Genomic DNA, 23,482 nt, shown 5'->3' with positions numbered 1-23,482 from the left:
GACTCCAACCCCACAGGGTTCACGCTACTGTCAGGCGGACAAAGATGGACAAACCACAAACCGGGGACCCCCAGTGTTCTATTCCATGGCGACCCATTTACCAGAGACAGGTGCAGGGGAAGAAGGTACCAGAGAAACAGACTGGCACTGGGACGAAGGGGACCTGGAGGCGAAACCAGCTGACCTCAAGCAACCAGCTAACACCTTAAGAACAGTGAGTAAACCAATTGCACTGAATACCTGTCTGGACTCCTTCTTTTGACGTCCACCGCACCATACACCAGCTGGGGCAATACCCTACTTGCGGAGGGACTACCACACTAGCTGCCATACCATTAGCCCCATAGAGACACTGCAGCGGCGGCTCTCTATACTTAGCCGCAACGCCACAAGTAGCGTCACGAATTACTTATTCACAAATCCCCTGTTCGGCCTGGAACCGAGTACCCCATATCCCTGGGTGCGACAGGGGCATCTTACAAGAATGAATTACAGTTGACTAGTGGATCAGTTCTAAATTCAGCCAAATGTGGATCCTGGTTTCTAACCTTATTAGCAAAGTTACAGACCACAGTTTAATCAAGAACCCTTGGGAGACTGTTACCTGTTCCGGCATCGGGCCTTGTTCCTTCTCCTACAGCTGACTTCTTCAGTGCTACTCCACACCATGTTACTGTGCTAACCTGGACAAAGGTTTTTCACATTGGCAACCCCTTTAACTACGTTTAATCTTACCTTCTTCAGTGGAATCACATGAACATTTCATTTTTTCCACCATATCATCTATGTAAATTGTAATCCTACCCTGGATAACGAACACATTATAGGACCTAATAAACCTTAGACTGATGTCTATTAAAGCATGTAGCCCTGAGCATCAGTAAATATTAATCAGTCTGAACTCTGTATTCATATCCACATAATCGCATGTGGACGCGTACAGATGATTTACAGCCTACCACTTGTACTTGGTAATTCAGTGCTTCTAGTGTTTTATTAGCTCCGTCTTACATTGTTTCTTCTTGAATTGAATAATTTTGTCATCAGTTGAGCAAAGGGAAATTGGCAATAATTCATATCACTCGCATGAATCCAAATTCAGATACTCAGCTGAAGACACTTCTCATAAAGAAAACTGCTCCCCGGGGAACGTGGAAATGACTTGGACATTATAAGGAATGGCAGCTATTTTCTCCGTGCAGTCTGTCAAAACACTACTTTTACATTTATTGGTGTTAAAGGAACACTAAAGTAAAAAAGAAATATAATAATAATAGAACATTTACTATGGTATCTACATTTTTATTTTTTTCAATGTTTCCATCTTGCACTCCAAAGAGTACAAAGAAAGAAGATAGAAAAAACAAGTCCATAAGTTCATGCATATATTTCAGAAAGCATCCAAGTAATCTCTACCTTTTCCAGTAGTTCTAGTGTGAAACAATTTGAAAAAAAAGTAGGGCTATACCTCATTTTAGCTTTAGATGTTGGGGAGCTTGCTGCATCAGAAACCTCCTGTCACACGAAATTTTGTACAAACTTCACCAACTGGCATGGCGTCGTCGGGCTCTGTTCACATTGCAGATTCTGACACTCCGCCCAATGGTTTCTCTGGTATCTGAGATCAACATGGGCAGATTTGGCTGTCGACCTGCTGTGTGCTGATTCATAGGCAGGCTAGCAGGAGTTAATATCTGCTAGTCTAGTTGTTAGGTACCTTTTGATCACATGTGGTGGAGAAGCCAATCACATCTTCTCTCCTATTTAAGTTGGATGAAATCTTCTACACATACTAGCTATAGTTTCTTTGTTGGTCTGTGAGGTGTGGTGTCCCAGATTCTCTCGTGAAAATTGTGCTGATTGCTTGTTGCAGTTGTGGAAGTTTACCCTTGTTGTTTTGTTTCTTCTTTCCAACGCTTGTGTTTCCTCTTGAATCTCGTATTGTCTTTACCTATGTGTATGTGCTGTGTGACAGAGTTTTGGTTTTGCCTTGTCTGTCTATATCTGTGCTTTCCATTATACTCCTGTCCTGTCCCTCCCTGGAGGGTGGGGGAATCAAATCAGGACTAGTCAGGAGCAGGGCCAGGAAGGAGACTCAGGCATCCCCACCATTAGGGGTATCCCTGAGAATAGGGATAGAATAGGGCCCCGTAGCTAGAGGGACAGCTTAGGAGCCCCGGCTCCCTTTATCCAAGAGTCAATGTGACACCTCCCGTATCTTAGTCATACAGATCATTACAAGAAAAAGTCTTAAATTCTGACTTATAGGGATTTTCTGTTTTTTTTCTATGTTTAGTATAGGCTCAGTGTAGCTAGGCAAGATCGCAGCTAAGCATTCTGATCTGTCAGTTGAGTTTTTTCTTAGGCTGTTTTCATATTACAGCATATGCTGTACTTACCCATAGGTTTAGATTCACCCAACAGAAGCCAAGTACATAGTAGATATTTTTTATTTTGGTTTTGCATTGAGGATAAGTGTGCTGTACTACACTATTCTATACTGAGGCACCCAGTAAACAAATGTATACTGCTCGGATGAAAGTCTTTGATTGTGGCCTTTTCCTGATGAAGAAGCCAGTATAGGCTTTGAAACGCATAGAAATAAACTACAGTTGAATAACTCTCGTGATCGTGGACTCATCTTCATCTTCCTCATACGAGAAGGGTAGCACAAAAAAGGTCCAGATAATATTCATCACTCTCATCCTTCTCGCCTTTGGATCTGCAGCGGCCCTACATTATATGTGCATTACTATTCCAACCAGGTGAGCATACCTAATATTTCTCCTATCCTCCACATCACCGGATAAGCCCCAACGAGCTGTTTTTTTTTATTCCCTAGCTCATCCTCTTGGTGCCTCCATTTTATAGACAATCATTTTGGCTATCTTATACATAAATATTTATTTAAATGGTAATTTTCTCCCTGAACAAATGGAGAAATGGGAACAGGAGATAACGCGGCGCTAATCAATGCTCAGATTGTTAAGAAATAGACAAAGAAATAGTGAATGATTGTACTCACCAGTCTGTTAGTGCAAATTAACACATAGGATCACTGTCAATTGCAGTAGTAAGATCCCGGCCGGGAGTGATGCTGACACAGGAGACTGTGGATAAAATTCTCCACAAGAAGCTTCCACTAGAAATTGAGCAATGTATAAGAAGTGTCGCTCTCCCAGGGATCACCCGAGAATCCGTACGACCTGAGATTATTTTAACGCAATGCCTATACCCAGATGAATGAACAGGTTTGAGATTTTACTAAATCATCTAATAAACATTGATCTCTATAGGAGACATTTATAAATGTTTTTATATTTGTATATATATATACATATATATATATATATATATATATATATATATATACAGCTCTTGCAAAATTTAAGAGATCAATGCACAGTTTTATAAAAATCAGCTTCTCTACATGTCTGACAGCCATTCCATTCCAATGTCAGTTGAATTCCGACCAGAGTACACCTCATACTTACTGTGCTTCTGATTAGGTGATCACCTGAACCAAATCTTATTTAATGACGGAGAGTATAAAAAACACTGCTGTGGTCTTCACAATCCTCCTGCAATAGGACAAGGTGGATATTAAAACAAGTGTTAGTAATATTCCAAAAGTAATAGGAATGAAAAAATAACGTAACCATGTCAAAGGAATTGAAAAGAAAAGTCTTGATTGATGAATAGAAGGGCTCAACTCTGGCTTTACTAGCAGAGGGATACAGTGAGCGTCATGTTGCCTCCATCCTTAAAATGTCTAAGACGGCAGTCCATTACAACAAGGTCAAGCAACAGACATTGGGGACAGCAAAGCTACAGATTGGCAGAGGGTGAAAGTGACTATCCACTGACCGGGATGACCGTCATCTTATTAAAATTTCACTCAGCAACCGCAGGATGACAGTAAGTGACCTACAAAAGGAATGGCAAAATGGCAGCTTGGGTGAAGTGTACAGCAAGAACAGTTCGTAACAGGCTCCTAGAGGCAGGGCAGTCATGTAAAGCTAGACAAAAAAAGCCTTTCATCAGTGAGAAGCAAAGGAAAACCAGGCTGAAGTTTGCCAAAGACTATAAGGATTAGACCATAGAGGACTGGAGTAAGGTAATTTTCTCCGATGAGTCTAATTTTCAGCTTTGCCCAACACCTGGTCGTCTAATGGTTAGACGGAGACCTGGAGAGATGTACAAGCTACAGTGTCTTGCACCCACTGTAAAATTTGGTGGAGGATCGGTGATGATCTGGGGATGCTTCAGCAAGGCTGGAATTGGGCAGATTAAACTTTGCGAAGAACGTATGAATCAAGCCGCATACAAGGTTATCCTGGAAAAACAGTTGCTTCCTTCAGCTCAGGAAACGTTCCCCAACTCAGAGGACTAGTTTTTCCAGCAGGACAATGCGCCATGCCACACAGCTAGGTCAATCAATGTGTCGATGAAGGACCACTACATAAAAACTCTGTCATGGCCAGCCCAATCTCCAGACCTGAACCCCATTGAAAACTTCTGGAATGTAATCAAGAGGAAGATGGAAAGTCACAAGCCATCAAACAAAGAATTGCTTAAATTTTTGCGCCAGGAATAGCATAAGGTCACCCCAAAGCAATGTGAAAGACTGGTGGAAAGCATGCCAAGACGCATGAAAGCTGTGATTTAAAAATCATGGTTATTCCACAAAATATTGATTACTGAACTCTACCTGAGTTAAAACATTAGTATTATTGTTTCTAGATGATTATGAATAGGGATGATCGAACACCTCAAATATTCGGCTTTGCAAATATTTTTCAAATAGGTCGCCGCTATTCGACTATTCGCGAATATCCGATGCGCAATGTAAGTCTATGGGAAACCCGAATAACAACTATTCGGGCTTCCCATAGACTTACATTACGCATCGAATATTCGCATAGCGGCAAGTTATTCGGCAAATATTCGCGAATCCAAATATTTGAGGTATTCGATCATCCCTAATTACGAACCCTTTCTTTGCATTATTTGAGGTCTTTAAGAAATGCATTTTAGTGTTATTTTGACCATTTCTGATTTTCAGAAAATAAATACCAAATTTATTACTTGGAAATTCGGAGACATGTTGCCAGTAGTTAATAAAATAGAAGAACAATTTACAACTAAACTGAAAATTTTGCAGTGGTCTCTTAATTGTTGCCAGAGTTGTGTGTGTGTGTGTGTGTTTGTATGTGTGTGTGTATGTATGTATGTCCGCTAAAGGAATCCGCATTTACAATCACAAAATTTTGCACAGACACTTCATTTTACCCAGGGAACGTCGTAGACTATGTTTTGACAGGAAAATTTAACCCCACGCTTTACAATTACTCTCCGAAAAACATGCCTCCATGAAAGTAAATGGAGCCTGGAACAACTGGTTTTAATAGCAGCTGTGGTTGGTTGCTATAGGAACAAAAGACATTGTTAGTATAAGAAGCTTATGTGTGTGGTAATATGTCGTCGGTGTGGAGACAGAGAGAGACAGAAAGAGAGAGACAGACAGAGACAGACCGGGAAAGAAACAGAGCTAGAGACAGACAGACGATGAAAGAGATAGACAGAGACAGATGGGGAAAGAGACAGACGGGGAAAAAGACAGACGGGGAAAGAGACAGATGGGGAAAGAGACAGACCTGGAAAGAGACAGACCTGGAATGAGACACACAGACAGGAAGACAGAGACAGAGACAGGCAGACGGGGAAAGAGGAGACAGACAAAGATAGATGAGGAAAAAGACAGACCTTGAAAGAGACAGAGAAATAGAGACAGACAAGGAAAGAGACAGGCAGACAGGGAAAGAGACAGACAGGAAAAGACACAGACAAAGATGGACAAAGACAGACAGGGAAAGAGACAGGAAAAGACACGGGGAGACAGACGGGGAAAGAGACAGAGAGATAGAGACAGACAGACGGTGAAAGAGACAGAGACAGACGAGGAAAGAGACAGATGGGGAAAGAGACAGACCTGGAAAGAGACAGACCTGGAATCAGACAGGAAGACAGGGACAGAGACAGGCAGACGGGAAAAGAGGAGACAGATAAAGATAGATGGGGAAAGAGACAGACCTTTATAGAGACAAACGGGGAAAGAGACAGAGAGACAGACAAAGACAGATGGGGAAAGAGACAGACGTGGAAAGAGACAGAAAGACAGACAGAGGCAGACAGGGAATGAGACAGAGGCAGACAGGGAAAGAGACAGATAGACAGTGAAAAAAGAGACAGACAAAGGCAGACAGGAGAAAAAAAGCAGACAAACAGGGAAAGAGACAGCGGCAGACAGGGAAAAAGACAGAGACGAGTAAAGAGACAGACGTGGAACGAGGCAGACGTGGAACGAGACGGACAGGGAACGAAACAGATGGGGAAAGAGACAGACGGGGAAAAAGACAGACGAGGAACAAAACAGACGGAGAACGAGACAGACAAGGAACGAGACAGACGGAGAACCAGACAGACAGACAGATAAAGAGAGACAGACACAGAGATAGAGAGAGACAGACACAGAGAGACTGATACAGAGACAGACAGAGAGACTGATACAGACACACAGACAGAGACAGACAGACAGAGACTAGGAGAGAGACAGAGAGACAGTTACTACCCCGGGTGCTACAGCTAGTATATATATATATATATATATATATATATATATATAAAAAAACAAACCATAACAAATATTCATATTTTAATTGTTGTAATAATATGGTTTGCACAGGAGGTATTGATGTAAAGCATTGCTGAACATTATACTGATATAAATTTAAGAGATAGAAAATATATTTATTGTTATGCTCTCAGGGGTAAAGAAAAGGTTTTGAAAGAAAGGAGGAAAAAACTTTTCTTCCTTTCTGAATGACTCCTCTCAGCAGGGTGTGTGAGTCTCAATTATGTCCACCCCTATGACGACTCTTCAATCTATATAACAGTGAAGTTAGTAGTGGACTGATGTATCTTGCTAAAAAATATGTTTTATAATTTTACCTGATGTAGGCTCTTTAAGGGCTGAAACGTGTTTATAGTTTACAATAAAATACTTTTTAAAAATGATCTAACCTCATATGGATTCCTGGATGATCGCTGGGAGCACGACACTTATACCTTGATAAATATTTATTTGCAACTATTTAGCATATGATTAGTTATGCTGATTCTTGTCATGTCACTGCATTGTTACTGTTTTGCTCTTAGTAGAAGAAAAATAAATTTCTTCCTTTATACTACAAATTACAACCTGTCCTCACATTCCCTAATAGCTCAGTGTGTCATTAGATTGATTCCCAAGCAAAACTAGATTGAATCAAGGAGCAGCTATGAAGATTTACCAATAAAAAAGAAACGGTATCATCCAGCTCATCGATAGCGGTCTCTCAGCCAAGAAAATTGTCAAACTGCATCATGTGAGTGCCATGACAGTTGAAGCATATGAAATGAAGTCTGTCCATCCATTCAAAAACCATGAGGTGCATGTTGAAGACAAAATGTCAGTGACAACAAGTTGGCTCATCACATAATCTATCAGTTCTGGCACGACAAACACAGCAGTGGAGGTGCATCATATGCTTCCTAATAGTGAGATCACAGACATCCATGCAAGCACTATGTGATGCACGTTACACCAGTCTGGAATTGTAGCCTGAAAAAAAATGAAGAAGCCTCAACTTCAATATCAAAAGAAGTGTTTGCAAACATGTACGAAACGTGAATAGTAGAAGATTCGAAACAGGTAATTTGGAGTGAAGAGACTAAAGTCAATAGACTAGGGCAGTGATGGCGAACCTATGGCACGCGTGCCAGACAGGGCACGCAGAGCCCTTTGTGTTGGCACGCGCGCTGTCGCCACACTGAGCCACTTTGATATGCTGGTGTGATCGCGCCAGCAGATCAAGGTGGTGTTTAGCAGAGGAGACATTTCTCCTCGCTCTGACACGCCTCCTCTCCTGGGCTGCAGACCTGTTGCCTAGGAGACGGAGGAGCGTCAGTAGGCGGCGCCGGGGTCTTGTGGACTGGCCGCGCGGGAACTGAAGTGACTGAGGACGCAGCAGTGGAGGAGTGGGGGCTAGAAGGTGAGTTTTTTGTTTTTTTTTAAGCTGTGTGCGCGGCTGTGCCAAAGTGTGGGGGGACAGAGCCAGCACGGGGGAAACATGGGGAGCACGGGGGACAGAGCCAGCATGGGGGGAACATGGAGCGCACGGGGGACAGAGCCAGCACGGGGTATACCGAGCACGGGGGAAACATGGGGAGCACGGAGGACAGAGCCAGCACGGGAGGGGAACATGGAGCGCACGGGGGAAACATGGGGAGCACGGGGGACAGAGCCAGCACGGGAGGGGAACATGGAGCGCACAGAGGAAACGTGGGGAGCATGGGGGACAGAGCCAGCACGGGAGGGGAACATGGAGCGCACAGGGGAAACATGGGGAGCATGGGGGACAGAGCCAGCACGGGAGGGGAACATGGAGTGCACAGGGGAAACATGGGGAGCATGGGGGACAGAGCCAGCACGGGAGGGGAACATGGAGCGCACGGGGGAAACGTGGGGAGCATGGGGGACAGAGCCAACATGGGAGGGGAACATGGAGCGCACGGGGGAAACATGGGGAGCATGGGGGACAGAGCCAGCACGGGAGGGGAACATGGAGCGCACAGGGGAAACATGGGGAGCACGGGGGACAGAGCCAGCACGGGGGGGAACATGGAGCGCACAGGGGAAACATGGGGAGCATGGGGGACAGAGCCAGCACGGGAGGGGAACATGAAGCGCACGGGGGAAACGTGGGGAGCATGGGGAACATGGAGCGCACGGGGGAAACATGGGGAGCACGGGGGAAACATGGGGAGCACGGGGGACAGAGCCAGCACGGGGCAAACATGGGAGCACGGGGCAGAGCACGGGGCATATACAAACAGAGCACGGGGCAAACATGGGAGCACGGGGCATATACAAACAGAGCACGGGGCAAACAGAGCACGGGGCAAACAGAGCACGGGGCATACAGAGCATGGGGCATACAGAGTATGGGGCAAACATGGGAGCACGGGGCAAACATGGCTGCAAAGATGGGGGAAACGTGCAAAGAGGGAGAGAAATTTGCAAAGAGGGAGAGAAACGGCTGCAAAGATGGGGGAAACATGGCTGCAAGGATGGGGGAAACATGGCTGCAAGGAAGGGGGAAACATGACTGCAAGGATGGGGGGTAAACATGACTGCAAGGATGGGGGGAAACAAGCCAGGATGGGGTACATTTAGCAGGAAGGGAAACATGCCAGGAAGGGGTACATTTACCAGTATGGGGGATACATTTACCAGGATGGGGGGATACATTTACCAGAATGGGGGGAAACATGAAAGGATGGGGGGGAAACATGCCAGGATGGGGGTACATGAACATGCCAGGATGGGGAACATTTAGCAGGAAGGGTGACATTTACCAGGATGGGGTACATTTACCAGGAAAGGGGACATTTACCAGGATAAGGGAACATGCCTGGATGAGGTACATATACCAGGATGGGGTCATTTAACAGCATGGGGGAACATTCCAGGATGGGATACATTTACAATGGTGGGGTACATTTACCAGGATGGGGTACATTTACCAGGATGGGGTACATTTACCAGGAATGGGGTACATTTACCAGGATGGGGCCATGATGTGGACAAATATACCAGAATGTAGGAAATATATATCAGGATGGGGGACATGTTTACCAGAAAGTGGCCAGGAAGGGGGACAGAACTACACAATGAAGGGGGGGAGCAACTCGTACATCTTTATGGGATTTCAAGATGTTCAGACTTTGAAATGTAGATGTGGATTACAGGGTGACATCTGATTGCATTCTATGCTAAAATCTCTAATATGCTGCAATTTTTATTCCAGAAGGAATAATCCAACTGCTGTGTCTGGAAAGGGCAGGGGCTCAGCTTCAATGTGTGGTAAGCATGCACGAGCGTGATGCCCCCTGCTGAAGAGAAGATGGCAAAGGTAAGGTTACAATCAATTATTTACATAATAGGATTGGTTGGCACTTCGGAAAAAAAAATGGGTTTAGGGCTACAGTTTGGGCACTCGGCCTGTAAAAGGTTCGCCATGACTGGACTAGGGTCTGATGGGTGAAAATGGGGCTAGAACAAACCACGTAAAAGGGGGCTATTGGATTGAGAAATTAAAGGAACTGTCAAGTTCGGTGGAGGAAGCCTGATAATATGGGGTTGTTTTACAGCCAAAGGCATTGGATAAGTGACCAGGATTGATAATGGTCTCAATACTGACCTATATGTGAGTATCTTACAAGACAAGTTACTTCGTACACTCGGGTACTATGGGTATGAAAAGGACGACATAGTGTTCCAGCAGGACAATGGCCCGAAGCATGTGTCGAGATTTCTTTGGAATTTGATTGGGGCTGCTCATCCACCATCTGAACAAAAAACAGAGATCTTATAGAATCTTAATGTTTTATTTAACAATTATTAATACATACAAAAAGGTATAGGGCAAATCAGGATAAATACAATACATACAGTAGGGCATAGAAATTTCATATCAATTGATAAAAGAGCACACAAAAGATCGTTCAGCAAAATTTCACCCAAAAATAAAAAAAAATTGATATAGACTTAATATAAAAGTCCAGTGACCATCTAAAGCTTAAACAGCAGTAAAGTGTCAAGTGCCCATCATTTTAATCAAACCAATATGCATACAAATTATTGAATTCATATAAACATGAGAATATCTGAATCATAGGAGTAATGAAGTGTCAAGTGCACATAAATAAATCAGATCAATATGCATAGAATGTAAATGCATTCATGTAAACAAGGATTTCCTCTCGGGAGAAATGTGTGCAAAAAAACGCATGAAAAAGTCCCCTTAATATAAAGGTCCAGTGACCATCCTAATAATGCATCTGAAACATAAAAGTACTAAAGTGTCAAGTGCACATGAATAGATCAGACCAGTATGCAATCATATAAACACAGGATTTTCTCTCAAGGGGGCAATGTGTGCAAAGATCGCATGAAAAGTTCATAAACATATGAATAGAAACAGAATTACCAGGAAAGATATAGCCACTGCGTACACTGAAGTCCCCTGACGTACGTTTCGCTACGGCTTCTTCATGCCCCTCATGAAGGTATTCTCATGTTTCAGGTATTCTCATGTTTATATGAATGCAATAATTTTTATGCATATTGGTTTGATTAAATTATGTGCACTTGACACTTTATTGCTTTTAAAGCTTTATATGGTCACTGGACTATTACCGTATATTAAGCCTATATCAAATTTTTTATTTTTGGGGATTTATTTCCTCTTTGCTGAACGATCTTTTGTGTGCTCTTTTATAAATTGATATGAAATTTCTATGCCCTGCTGTATGTATTGTATTTATCCTGATTTGCCCTATATCTTTTTGTATGTTTTAATTATTTTGGTAAATAAAACATTAGTATTTTATAAGATCTCTGTTTTTTGTTTGGATATCTATCTGATTTGGAGATTGAACAAATTTGGCCGTTATTTTTTATTGTTTGTTTATTATCTACCATTCAGACTATCCTGTGTTGTAACCTTTCATCAATTTTTCTCTGCCGTCCACATCCAGGAAAATTAGCTACAGTGTCATGGATTGTAAACTTCATGATTTTGTTGCTCACAGTGGACAAAGAACATGAAGATCTCTGGACATGGACTTGTAACCTTGAGATTGTTGTTATTTATTAACAATTTTGGTTCTCAAGTCTCAGACAGTTCTCTTCTCTTCTTTCTGTTCTCCATCCTCGGTGTGGCACACCTGTTACTTGCCACAGGTGAGTTTGAACGAGCATCACATGCTGGAAACAAAGTTGTTTACCCACAGTTTTGGAAAGGTGCCAACAATCGTTCTCAAAATTTAGCCGTAAACCTAGTAGGACCTTGTAGGAAGCTCCAGAATGGATCAAGCAAAGGAGTTCCTCTATAGACTCTTATGGCTATAAAGGAAGTAACCTTTACAGTTTATGCAGGATCTCTTCTCTAATTTCAGAGGAAAAGCATAAATCTCTTACGACTAAGGGGCACTTTGCACACTACGATATCGCAGGTGCGATGTCGGAGGGGTCATGTCGAAAGTGACGCACTTCCGGCATCGCACTCGACATCGTAGTGTGTAAATCTTAGATGATAAGATTAACGAGCGCAAAATCGTCGTAATCGTATCATCGGTGTAGTGTCTGGGAATTCCATAATTATGCGACTGTGACAGGTACGATGTTGTTCCTCGTTCCTGCGGCAGCACACATCGCTGTGTGTCAAGCCTCAGGAGCAAGGAACATCTCCTACCTGCGTCCTGCAGCTCACGCCAGCTATGCGGAAGGACAGAGGTGGGCGGGATGTTTACGTCCCGCTCATTTCCGCCCCTCCGCTTCTATTGGCCGCCTGCCATGTGACGTCGCTATGACGCCGCACGACCCGCCCCCTTAATAAGGAGGCGGGTTGCCGGCCAGATCGACGTCGCAGGGCAGGTGAGTCCATGTGAAGCTGCCGTAGCGATAATGTTCGCTACGGCTGCTATCACAAGATATCGCTGCTGCGACAGGGGCGGGGACTATCGTGCTCGGCATCGCAAGCATCGGCATGCGATGTCGTAGTGTGCAAAGTGCCCCTTAGTCCCAATTCACCAAGTTAGAGGATGGTAGTGCTCTTTTTAGGCCTCTTTCACACATCAGTTTTTTTCCATCAGGCACAATCCGGTGTGTGTCTGATGCGACGGATCCGTCGCAGATTGTGGCAAAACTGATGTGACGGATCCGGTAAAAAAGCTGATCCCTCTCATTTTTTCCCTTCAGGTCAAAGGTTATTTTCTATAGAGAAAGAGAGAGAGAAAACACTATTTTGTGACCAGAAGTGAATTTACACAATGTCTAGGCATCATGCCCAAAAACAAAATAATGGATCCATCATGTGATTAATGTCGACAGATCCAGACGCCCATAGGCTTCCATTGTAAAACAAGACGGACGGCGCCAGATCCGTCGTCAGTCCATTTTTTCGCCGCTCCCAAAAAAACGTTCCTTTGGATTTTGCTTCCGGCGGCCGCACAGACAATTTTTGCCGGATCCGTCTTACGACAGATGAAACGTGAGGCCATGCGTGCAATCCGTCGCTAATACAAGTCTATGAGAAAAAAACAGATCAGGCGCCGGATCCGTTTTCTTCCCAATTCGCCGGGATGCGCCTAATGGCAAAAACTGATGTGTGAAAGAGGCCTTAGTGGACCGTTTCACTGCTTCTTTTACAATAATGATAAGATCTGTGTTTTGGCACAAGACTGAGGATGCTAGATACCTTTGATCAGACCTCTCCCAGAGGTTCAGAGGGAGAGCGCAAGTTCTGGAGAGAAGACTTGGGAATTGCAGGTACTTGACTCTTGCTCTTGCTTCTTTTCTGCACTGTTGTGCATAGCAATTAGCAAAGGTGTGTGGAGCCAAAGATATCGCCATAGCTGCTCTCAAGAAAAGATTAACATCCCGCTTGGCCAGCGACACCAAAAAAACGTCTTCTTTCCCAAATGGAGATTTTTGAAGAATTTCAGGTTGACTTTAGCTGCACAGTAACTATTAGCTGTGTCATTTCCCTGCACAGCATTTGCTAGTTGTAAAGTTTTCCTGCCCAGCATATGTCAGTTGGTAAGTTTTTTTTATACTACATCCATTAGCTGCAGAGGTTTACTGCACAGCAATTGCTAGTTGTGGAGTGTATTCTAATCAACTCAGAACCAAAGACTCTCTCTGTCAGCAGGTGTTGCTATTTAACCAGCTTGATGTAGAGGCAGAAAGCCTGATTCCAGCGATGTGTCACTAGATTAGTGACTTGCTGTTGTTTCAGTATAATTAGTGTTTTATCGGCAGGAGATTATCACTATATCACTAGATGATGTTGCCTGCAAGACAGTCAGGCTAATTTGTATAACCCCACCTCCACCACTGATTGGCAGCTCGCAATGCACAGTGTACTCATGAAGCTGCCAATCAGTGTTGTGGGCGGTGTTATACACAGCTCAGCATTCTTACCACTACTACATCTACTGCAGAAAAAAAGGGATTTTATCAAAACTTCACCAAGCAGTCCAGTAAGTGACACATCGCTGGAATCAGGGCCTCAGCCTCCACATTATGCTGCTCTCGGATTCCTTAGAAAAAACCTGCAGAAAGATTCAGTTTAACTCATACTCTAAATTACAAAATAGAAACGGGATCTTGGTTAGAAATAGAGGGCACATCTACAAATGGTAGACATGTCTATAGTGGTGTCTAACAACTTAGCAGTTGGAAGGTAGTAACTGAAGAAAAATACATGTGTTAATCTCTAGCATGAAAATCTACTTACACCTGAAAATACTCATTTTCTTAGGGACATGAGGTGGGTAATTGTTGGGTGTAGTGCTGTTTTGTTGTGTGTAGTTATTTTATGTTGTGTGTAGTGATGTTATGTTGTGTGTAGTGATGTTATGTTGTCTGTAGTGATGTTATGTTGTCTGTAGTGATGTTATGTTGTGTGTAGTGATGTTATGTTGTGTGTAGTGATGTTATGTTGTCTGTAGTGATGTTATGTTGTGTGTAGTGATGTTATGTTGTGTGTAGTGATGTTATGTTGTGTGTAGTGATGTTATGTTGTCTGTAGTGATGTTATGTTGTGTGTAGTGATGTTATGTTGTGTGTAGTGATGTTATGTTGTCTGTAGTGATGTTATGTTGTCTGTAGTGATGTTATGTTGTCTGTAGTGATGTTATGTTGTCTGTAGTGATGTTATGTTGTGTGTAGTTATGTTATGTTGTGTGTAGTGATGTTATGTTGTGTGTAGTGATGTTATGTTGTCTGTAGTGATGTTATGCTCTCTGTAGTGATGTTATGTTGTGTGTAGTGATGTTATGTTGTGTGTAGTGATGTTATGTTGTCTGTAGTGATGTTATGTTGTGTGTAGTGATGTTATGTTGTCTGCAGTGATGTTATGTTGTCTGTAGTGATGTTATGTTGTCTGTAGTGATGTTATGTTGTGTGTAGTTATGTTATGTTGTGTGTAGTGATGTTATGTTGTCTGTAGTGATGTTATGTTGTCTGTAGTGATGTTATGTTCTCTGTAGTGATGTTATGTTGTGTGTAGTGATGTTATGTTGTGTGTAGTGATGTTATGTTGTGTGTAGTGATGTTTTGTTGTGTGTAGTTATGTTATGTTGTCTGTAGTGATGTTATGTTGTGTGTAGTGATGTTATGTTGTCTGTAGTGATGTTATGTTGTCTGTAGTGATGTTATGTTGTCTGTAGTGATGTTATGTTGTCTGTAGTGATGTTATGTTGTCTGTAGTGATGTTATGTTGTGTGTAGTGATGTTATGTTGTCTGTAGTGATGTTATGTTGTGTGTAGTGATGTTATGTTGTGTGTAGTGATGTTATGTTGTGTGTAGTGATGTTATGTTGTGTGTAGTGATGTTATGTTGTGTGTAGTGATGTTATGTTGTCTGTAGTGATGTTATGTTGTGTGTAGTGATGTTATGTTGTCTGTAGTGATGTTATGTGGTGTGTAGTGATGTTATGTTGTCTGTAGTGATGTTATGTTGTCTGTAGTGATGTTATGTTGTGTGTAGTTATGTTATGTTGTGTGTAGTGATGTTATATTGTGTGTAGTGATGTTATGTTGTCTGTAGTGATGTTATGTTGTGTGTAGTGATGTTATGTTGTCTGTAGTGATGTTATGTTGTGTGTAGTGATGTTATGTTGTGTGTAGTGATGTTATGTTGTGTGTAGTGATGTTATGTTGTGTATAGTGATGTTATGTTGTGTGTAGTGATGTTATGTTGTCTGTAGTGATGTTATGTTGTGTGTAGTGATGTTATGTTGTCTGTAGTGATGTTATTTGGTGTGTAGTGATGTTATGTTGTCTGTAGTGATGTTATCTTGTCTGTAGTGATGTTATGTTGTGTGTAGTTATGTTATGTTGTCTGTAGTGATGTTATGTTGTGTGTAGTGATGTTATGTTCTGTGTAGTGATATTATGTTGTCTGTAGTGATGTTATGTTGTGTGTAGTGATGTTTTGTTGTGTGTAATGTTATGTTGTGTGTAGTGATGTTATGTTGTCTGTAGTGATGTTATGTTGTGTGTAGTTATGTTATGTTGTGTGTAGTGATGTTATGTTGTGTGTAGTGATGTTATGTTGTGTGTAGTGATGTTATGTTGTCTGTAGTGATGTTATGTTGTCTGTAGTGATGTTATCTTGTCTGTAGTGATGTTATGTTGTGTGTAGTTATGTTATGTTGTCTGTAGTGATGTTATGTTGTGTGTAGTGATGTTATGTTCTGTGTAGTGATATTATGTTGTCTGTAGTGATGTTATGTTGTGTGTAGTGATGTTATGTTCTGTGTAGTGATATTATGTTGTCTGTAGTGATGTTTTGTTGTGTGTAGTTATGTTATGTTGTGTGTAGTGATGTTATGTTGTCTGTAGTGATGTTATGTTGTCTGTAGTGATGTTATGTTTTGTGTAGTGATGTTATGTTGTTTGTAGTGATGTTATGTTGTGTGTAGTGATGTTATGTTGTGTGTAGTGATGTTATGTTGTGTGTAGTGATGTTATGTTGTGTGTAGTGATGTTATGTTGTGTGTAGTGATGTTACGTTGTGTGTAATTATGTTTTGTGTGTAGTGATGTTTTGTTGTGTGTAGTGATTTTATGCTATGTGTAGTGATGTTTTGTTGTGTGTAGTAATGTTATGTAGAGGTATGGGAATAATGTTTGGAATTCAGAGCCATCTGTATGAGAGGGACAGCGCTCTGTGCTGGCGAGGACACTGCTGTCATGAGGCCTCTGCATACATTTGTATCCATTAAGCATCTCTCCAGGCATTTCTCTCACAATAATACATGACATTGATCACATTACCAGCCGTAATGGGCTTCATAGTTTGTGCTCTCATATTCTGGTGGAATTAATAAGAGGCATAATGATTACCCATCTAGGAGAGGTCAGACAGTGTGATGTGAGGAGTCATTTAGTGGTGATGTGCGGTTAGCCCGATCTGACCTGTATGAGGCGTCCATCAATACAGCAGTGGCGTCTCTTTCCAATGTTAGTTGTGTACATAAATGATAACCAAACTGAACGTCCTAATACACACGGCTGAGATGTTGCTGCTGCTCGGATGAGTCTATTCTGCTTATAGACAGGATACCATATTCAGTTCAGACATGGTGCTCTATTTCGGGGAGGATCAGTCATAACTAACTGATAAGAAGCTAATTTTAGGCCCATATTCTCCGGTCTACCGCTGCTACCTGGAGAATACACGACCATAGATAGCTAATCTGTACCTAATTTTCTTTCAGATGGTGATTTACAGGATGAAGATGGAATGATGGAAAATGGTCAGCCCATTGGTACTCCTTCATCCTCACTTCCAGTTATAACAGAACTAGACTCAAGTTCAGGGGTGTCCGGGGACACATGTGCATATGAAGTACTTCCAACCTCTGAACTCATGGATGGTACAGGTAATACTCATCTACTCTTATGGCCAGTGTCGATAAATTGTATCATTTATTACTATACACAAGCATTTAAGGCATGGGTGTGACATTGTTATAGCACCCCATTCCCTCAATTACTTACAGAGTAAGGGCGGCTTTGCACGTTGCGACATCGCCAGCCGATGCTGCGATGTCGCACGCGATAGTCCCCGCCCCCGTCGCAGGTGCGATATCGTGTGATAGTTGGCGTAGCGAAAATTATCGCTACGCCATCTTCACATGCACTCACCCGCCCTGCGACCGTCGCTCTGGCCGGCGACCCGCCTCCTTCCTAAGGGGGCGGATCGTGCGGCGTCATAGCGACGTCACACGGCAGGCGGCCAATAGCGGCGGAGGGGCGGAGATGAGCAGGATGTAAACATCCCGCCCACCTCCTTCCTTCCGCATATCCTACGGAAGCCGCAGTGACGCCGGTAGGAGATGTTCCTCGCTCCTGCGTCTTCACACACAGCGATGTGTGCTGCCGCAGGAACGAGGAACAACATCAGACCGTCGCATCAGCGTAATTATGGATTACGCCGACGCTGCACCGATGATACGATTACGACGATTTTGCGCTCGTTAATCGTATCATCTAGGCTTTACACAGTACGATGTCGCATGCGATGCTGGATGTGCGTCACTTTCAATTTGACCCCACCGACATCGCACCTGCGATGTCGTAGTGTGCAAAGCCCGCCTAACAGTCGCCTCCTGGATTCATCTTCTGCTGTCAGTTCATGGCTCAAATCTGTATACTCTGTATTCATTTAAGACAGATTTTCCAGTTAGGGATGTAGGAGACGGTAGATGGTGCTTTCAAAATTCTATGAAGGGGGAGGACCTAAAGGAAGACACAGACAATCCACTGCAAGTTACAGTTCTGCATAGAATCTTACGAGCACCAACCGTTAGCTCTAATCTCTGTGGTCTCTAAAGAGGCAGACACAGATAATCTGCTGCAAGTTACAGCTCTCCATAGAACTTTATGAGCACCAACAGTTATCTCTAATCTCTGTGGTCATTGAAGGGGCAAATCAAACAGTCTGCTGCAAGTTACAGTTCTCCATAGAATATTAAGAGCACCAACAGCAGGGCCGGCTTCAGGTTTTTGTGGGCCCCTGTGACGGGTCCGTCTCCCATACCACACAATCAACAGAGCGAGAGATGGCTGTACAATCCAAAGAGCATTTATTCCAAGCAAATCAAAACGGTCCATAACATAATCCACAAAACACAGAGTAAAATTGTCCAGTAGTGGCATTAATGTCCCGGTCTCTCTGAGAAGTCCCAGCTTCTCCCAGAGGATCAATCCTTCTCTCCTGAAGTTCTCAAACAGACTGCCCAATTCTTCAGGTAAGCAGAGAGTTTAGGTGGATCTCACGCCCCCTCCCCCGACTTAGGAACAAAAGGCTGGCAGGGGAGGAATTAAACCTGCAAATGGGACAATGTACACACAAGGGACACAGAATGAACAGTGAACCACGCCTAAACATTAAACAACACAAAATGGTACACAATCCACAATATTCAACCATCACAACCTCTCCCTCCTTCTGCATAAGTGAGTATGCCATGAGGTCTACACAGACTTCAGACTGGTGTTGGCTTCCACGTATTCTGGTGTTGGCTTCTCCCAGGGCGTGGTCGGAACTGTTGGAGCCAAGGATTGAGAGCCGTGGTTGTCATCGGCCTGCTGCTGGGTGAAGGGGCAGAGATAACCAGAGGGCAGGGGTGCAGGAGCAGGCTGTGGTTTAATGTCCAGAAGCGACCGCCATTGCGGTCGGATAGTAAGGGCCTCATCCCCCAGTGCTGTAGCTCCATCCAAGGTGCACGGCGTGCATTCTCTGACCCATTCCCGTATTTCTGAAGGACACTTGTAAAGAAATTGTTCTATAAGAAATACCTGTATAATGTCTTCCACAGTGAAGGCGTCTTCCGCTTCCAGCCATCTCCGACAAGCCTGGACATGTTATGGGCATACATCCTAGACATTCCCACCGTGGTGCATGGGAGGTCTCGGAACTGTGCCCTATGTGAGTCTGGGGTGATGGCATGGTAATCCAGGATAGTCTACTTTACAATGTTGTAATCCCGGTTCTGCTGTGAGTCAATGGTGCGATAAGCCTCTGCCAGGATTCTATTCAGGAGTCCCACTAACAAATGCCCCTAGCCAGAGTGGGGAACCTCCATCATGACACACTACTGCTCAAAGTCCTTGAAGAACCCTTCCACATCTCCGGAAGCCTCATAAAATGGCTTGAAGTCTGCCCGGGTGATCCGTACAGGCTCCCGGATCGCTGGGTTTATGCTCCAACTCACATTATTCTCTCTGTCGGACTCCATTGCTTCTTGTCTCCTCTGTGCTCGGCGAGCAGCCTGCTCCTTATATTCCTGAGATACACCGGGGCCAAGAGCTGCCATCTCTTCTTCGAACCACACCACCCACTGGCTTGTTCGGGCAGGGATTCCCGTCCCCAGTGTTTGTCCGTCAGACATCTGGGAGGAGGTGAACTGGCTTTCACCCACAAGTAGATCAATTAAGGCTTCTTTACTCAGTCCCTGGTAGCTCAGGCCCAGATCTCTGGCTCTCTCCTTAAGGGTGGAAACACATCTATGCGAGTAAAATCGGTCCGACTGGGCTGGAAAAAACTCGGCTGATTTTAGTTCACGTTAGGTGCGAGTGCAACGCAAGTGCGATGCTATTTCTGAGATTTTACTAGCGTGTGTAATGCGTGTGTAATGCGTGTGTAATGCGTATTTTTTACTATGTCATCTGCCATTCAGCGCTGCTACATGGCCGCTGACAGCAGACACAGACAGCCATGTAGCAGAGCTGAATGGCAGATGACAGCAGACACAGACAGAGCCGCACAATCAGAATGAACTCGGGTGAACTTCACCCGACTTCATTGTCATGCTGCGGCTCTGTCTGTGCCGCGTCCTGATTAGCGGTCACCAGTGAAGGGTTCACCGGTGACCACTAATCCCCCGAGTGACTGAAGTTTCCCCCCCTCTCTCATACTCACCGATCCCCGATCTCCAGCGCGGCGCTGCACGGCTTTCTCACTGCTGCGGCGGCTTTTACTATTTTGAAAAAGCCGGCCGCCCATTAAACAATCTCGTATTCCCTGCTTTACCCGCCCACAGGCGCCTATGATTGGTTGCAGTGAGACACGCCCCCACGGTGAGTGACAGGTGTCACACTGCACCCAATCACAGCAGCCGGTGGGCAGGTCTATACTGTGCAGTGAAATAAATAAATAAATAATTTAAAAAAATGGCGTGCGGTCCCCCCCCAATTTTAATACCAGCCAGATAAAGCCATACGGCTGAAGGCTGGTATTCTCAGGATGGGAAGCTCCACGTTATGGGGAGCCCCCCAGCCTAACAATATCAGTCAGCAGCCGCCCAGAATTGCCGCATACATTATATGCAACAGTTCTGGGGCTCTACCCGGCTCTTCCCGATTTACCCTGGTGCTTTGGCAAATCGGGGTAATAAGGAGTTATTGGCAGCCCATAGCTGCCAATAAGTCCTAGATTAATCATGTCAGGCGTCTATGAGACACCTTCCATGATTAATCTGTAAGTGACAGTAAATAAACACACACACACCTGAAAAAATCCTTTATTAGAAATAAAAACCACAAACACATTCCCTCATTACCAATTTAATAATCCCCAAAAGCCCTCCATGTCCGGCGTACTCCACGGACCTCCAGCGTCGCGTCCAGCATGAAGGTGACAGGAGCTGCAGAAGACACCGCCGCTCCGGTCACCTCCAAGCAGCAACTGAGGTGAGTATCGCGATCAGCTGAGCTGTCACTGAGGTTAATCGCTGTCACTGTTGGAGGATCCAGCAGTGGCCGCGATTAACCTCAGTGACACCTCAGCAGATCGCGCTACTCACCTCAGTTGCTGCTTGGAGGTGACCGGAGCGGCGGTGTCTTCTGCAGCTCCTGTCACCTTCATGCTGGACGCGACGCTGGAGGTCCGTGGAGTACGCCGGACATGGAGGGCTTTTGGGGATTATTAAATTGGTAATGAGGGAATGTGTTTGTGGTTTTTATTTCTAATAAAGGATTTTTTCAGGTGTGTGTGTGTTTATTTACTGTCACTTACAGATTAATCATGGAAGGTGTCTCATAGACGCCTGACATGATTAATCTAGGACTTATTGGCAGCTATGGGCTTCCAATAACTCCTTATTACCCCGATTTGCCAAAGCACCAGGGTAAATCGGGAAGAGCCGGGTACAGCCCCAGAACTGTCGCATATAATGTATGCGGCAATTCTGGGCGGCTGCTGACTGATATTGTTAGGCTGGGGGGCTCCCCATAACGTGGAGCTCCCCATCCTGAGAATACCAGCCTTCAGTCGTATGGCTTTATCTGGCTGGTATTAAAATTGGGGGGGACCGCACGCCATTTTTTAAAATTATTTATTTATTTATTTCACTGCACAGTATAGACCCGCCCACCGGCTGCTGTGATTGGGTGCAGTGTGACACCTGTCACTCACCGTGGGGGCGTGTCTCACTGCAACCAATCATAGGCGCCTGTGGGCGGGTAAAGCAGGGAATACGAGATTGTTTAATGGGCGGCCGGCTTTTTCAAAATAGTAAAAGCCGCCGCAGCAGTGAGAAAGCCGTGCAGCGCCGCGCTGGAGATCGGGGATCGGTGAGTATGAGAGAGGAGGGGAAAATGACTGACAGACTGTGGGAGAGGGACAGAGATAGTGACGGACCGACAGAGAGAGAACAGAGACCGAGAGGGAGAGACCGACTGACAGAGAATAGTGATTGACAGACATTGGGAGACATCGCTGGTTTCCAGTGTTTTAGGAAACATGCGAGAAATGTATTTAGAAAATCGGATGTCACTAGGATGGTGTGAGTGCCGTCCCGTGACATCCGATTTTTTACACGCTCCCATAGACTTGCATTGGAGAAACTCGCAGTAGAAACTCGCAAAAAAGCAGCATGCTGCGATTTTTTTCTCAGTCCGATTTGGACTGAGAAAAAAATCGCAGATGAGAGCCGAATCATTCACTAACATGTGTCCGATTCCAATGCGAGATTTTCTCGCATTGCTCTACTGCGAGAAACTCGCAAGTGAGAAGCAGCCCTTAGACTGGAAGCAGTCCAGTTTCTGTACTCACTCTGTTGGTGGATCTCCATTAGGCTGCTCTCTGTTGATCCCACTGCTGCCACCAGTTGTGACAGGGTCCGTCTCCCATATCACACAATCAACAGAGCGAGAGATGGCTGTACAATCCAAAGAGCATTTATTCCAAGCAAATCAAAACAGTCCATAACATAATCCACAAAACACAGGGTAAAATTGTGCAGTAGTGGCATAAATGTCCTGGTCTCTCTGAAAAGTCTCAGCTTCTCCCAGAGGATCAATACTTCTCTCCTGAAGTTCTCAAACAGACTGCCCAATTCTTCAGGTAAGCAGAGAGTTTAGGTGGATCTCACGCCCCCTCCCCCGATTTAGGGACAAAAGCCTGGCAGGGAGGAATTAAACCTGCAAATGGGACAATGTACACACAAGGACACAGAATTGACAGTGAACCATGCCCAAACATTGACCCACACAAAATGGTACAAAATCCACAATATTCCACCATCACAGACCAGGCCAAAAGAGTATCAGTGGGCCCCATCTACACACACATACACAGATACATACACATACAGGCATATGTACATATACATATTTAAAGAGAAATTCACAAAAATAGATCTAAATAGACATAAATCTATACACAGTCATATATACTGACATACAAAGATACACATCATACATGCACACACAGACACATTAGAGGTATTATTAATATGGGGAAGCCAGCAGCAGCCTCACTCACCTCCCCCGCTTGTCGCCCATCCAGCTCCTCCCAAGC

The 23,482-nt window shown here is 44.2% G+C and overlaps 1 protein-coding gene across 7 annotated transcripts in view; it reads left to right on the top strand.

Annotated features, from left to right (window-relative positions):
• PHACTR1 (phosphatase and actin regulator 1) overlaps window positions 1–23,482 on the top strand; it is a 513,119-nt gene that overhangs the window by 425,429 nt on the left and 64,208 nt on the right. For all 7 annotated transcript variants that reach the window (XM_075314747.1, XM_075314748.1, XM_075314749.1 and 4 more), the window contains one exon: window positions 17,394–17,558. In XM_075314747.1, coding sequence (XP_075170862.1) covers window positions 17,394–17,558 — 165 coding nt within the window. The remainder of the gene's footprint in view (window positions 1–17,393; window positions 17,559–23,482) is intronic.

The sequence above is a fragment of the Anomaloglossus baeobatrachus genome, chromosome 6, assembly GCF_048569485.1.
Source record: "Anomaloglossus baeobatrachus isolate aAnoBae1 chromosome 6, aAnoBae1.hap1, whole genome shotgun sequence".
NCBI classification, from domain to species: Eukaryota; Metazoa; Chordata; class Amphibia; order Anura; family Aromobatidae; genus Anomaloglossus; species Anomaloglossus baeobatrachus.
Note: the sequence above shows the minus strand (reverse complement) of the source record. Positions and strands in the feature narration are given on the sequence as shown.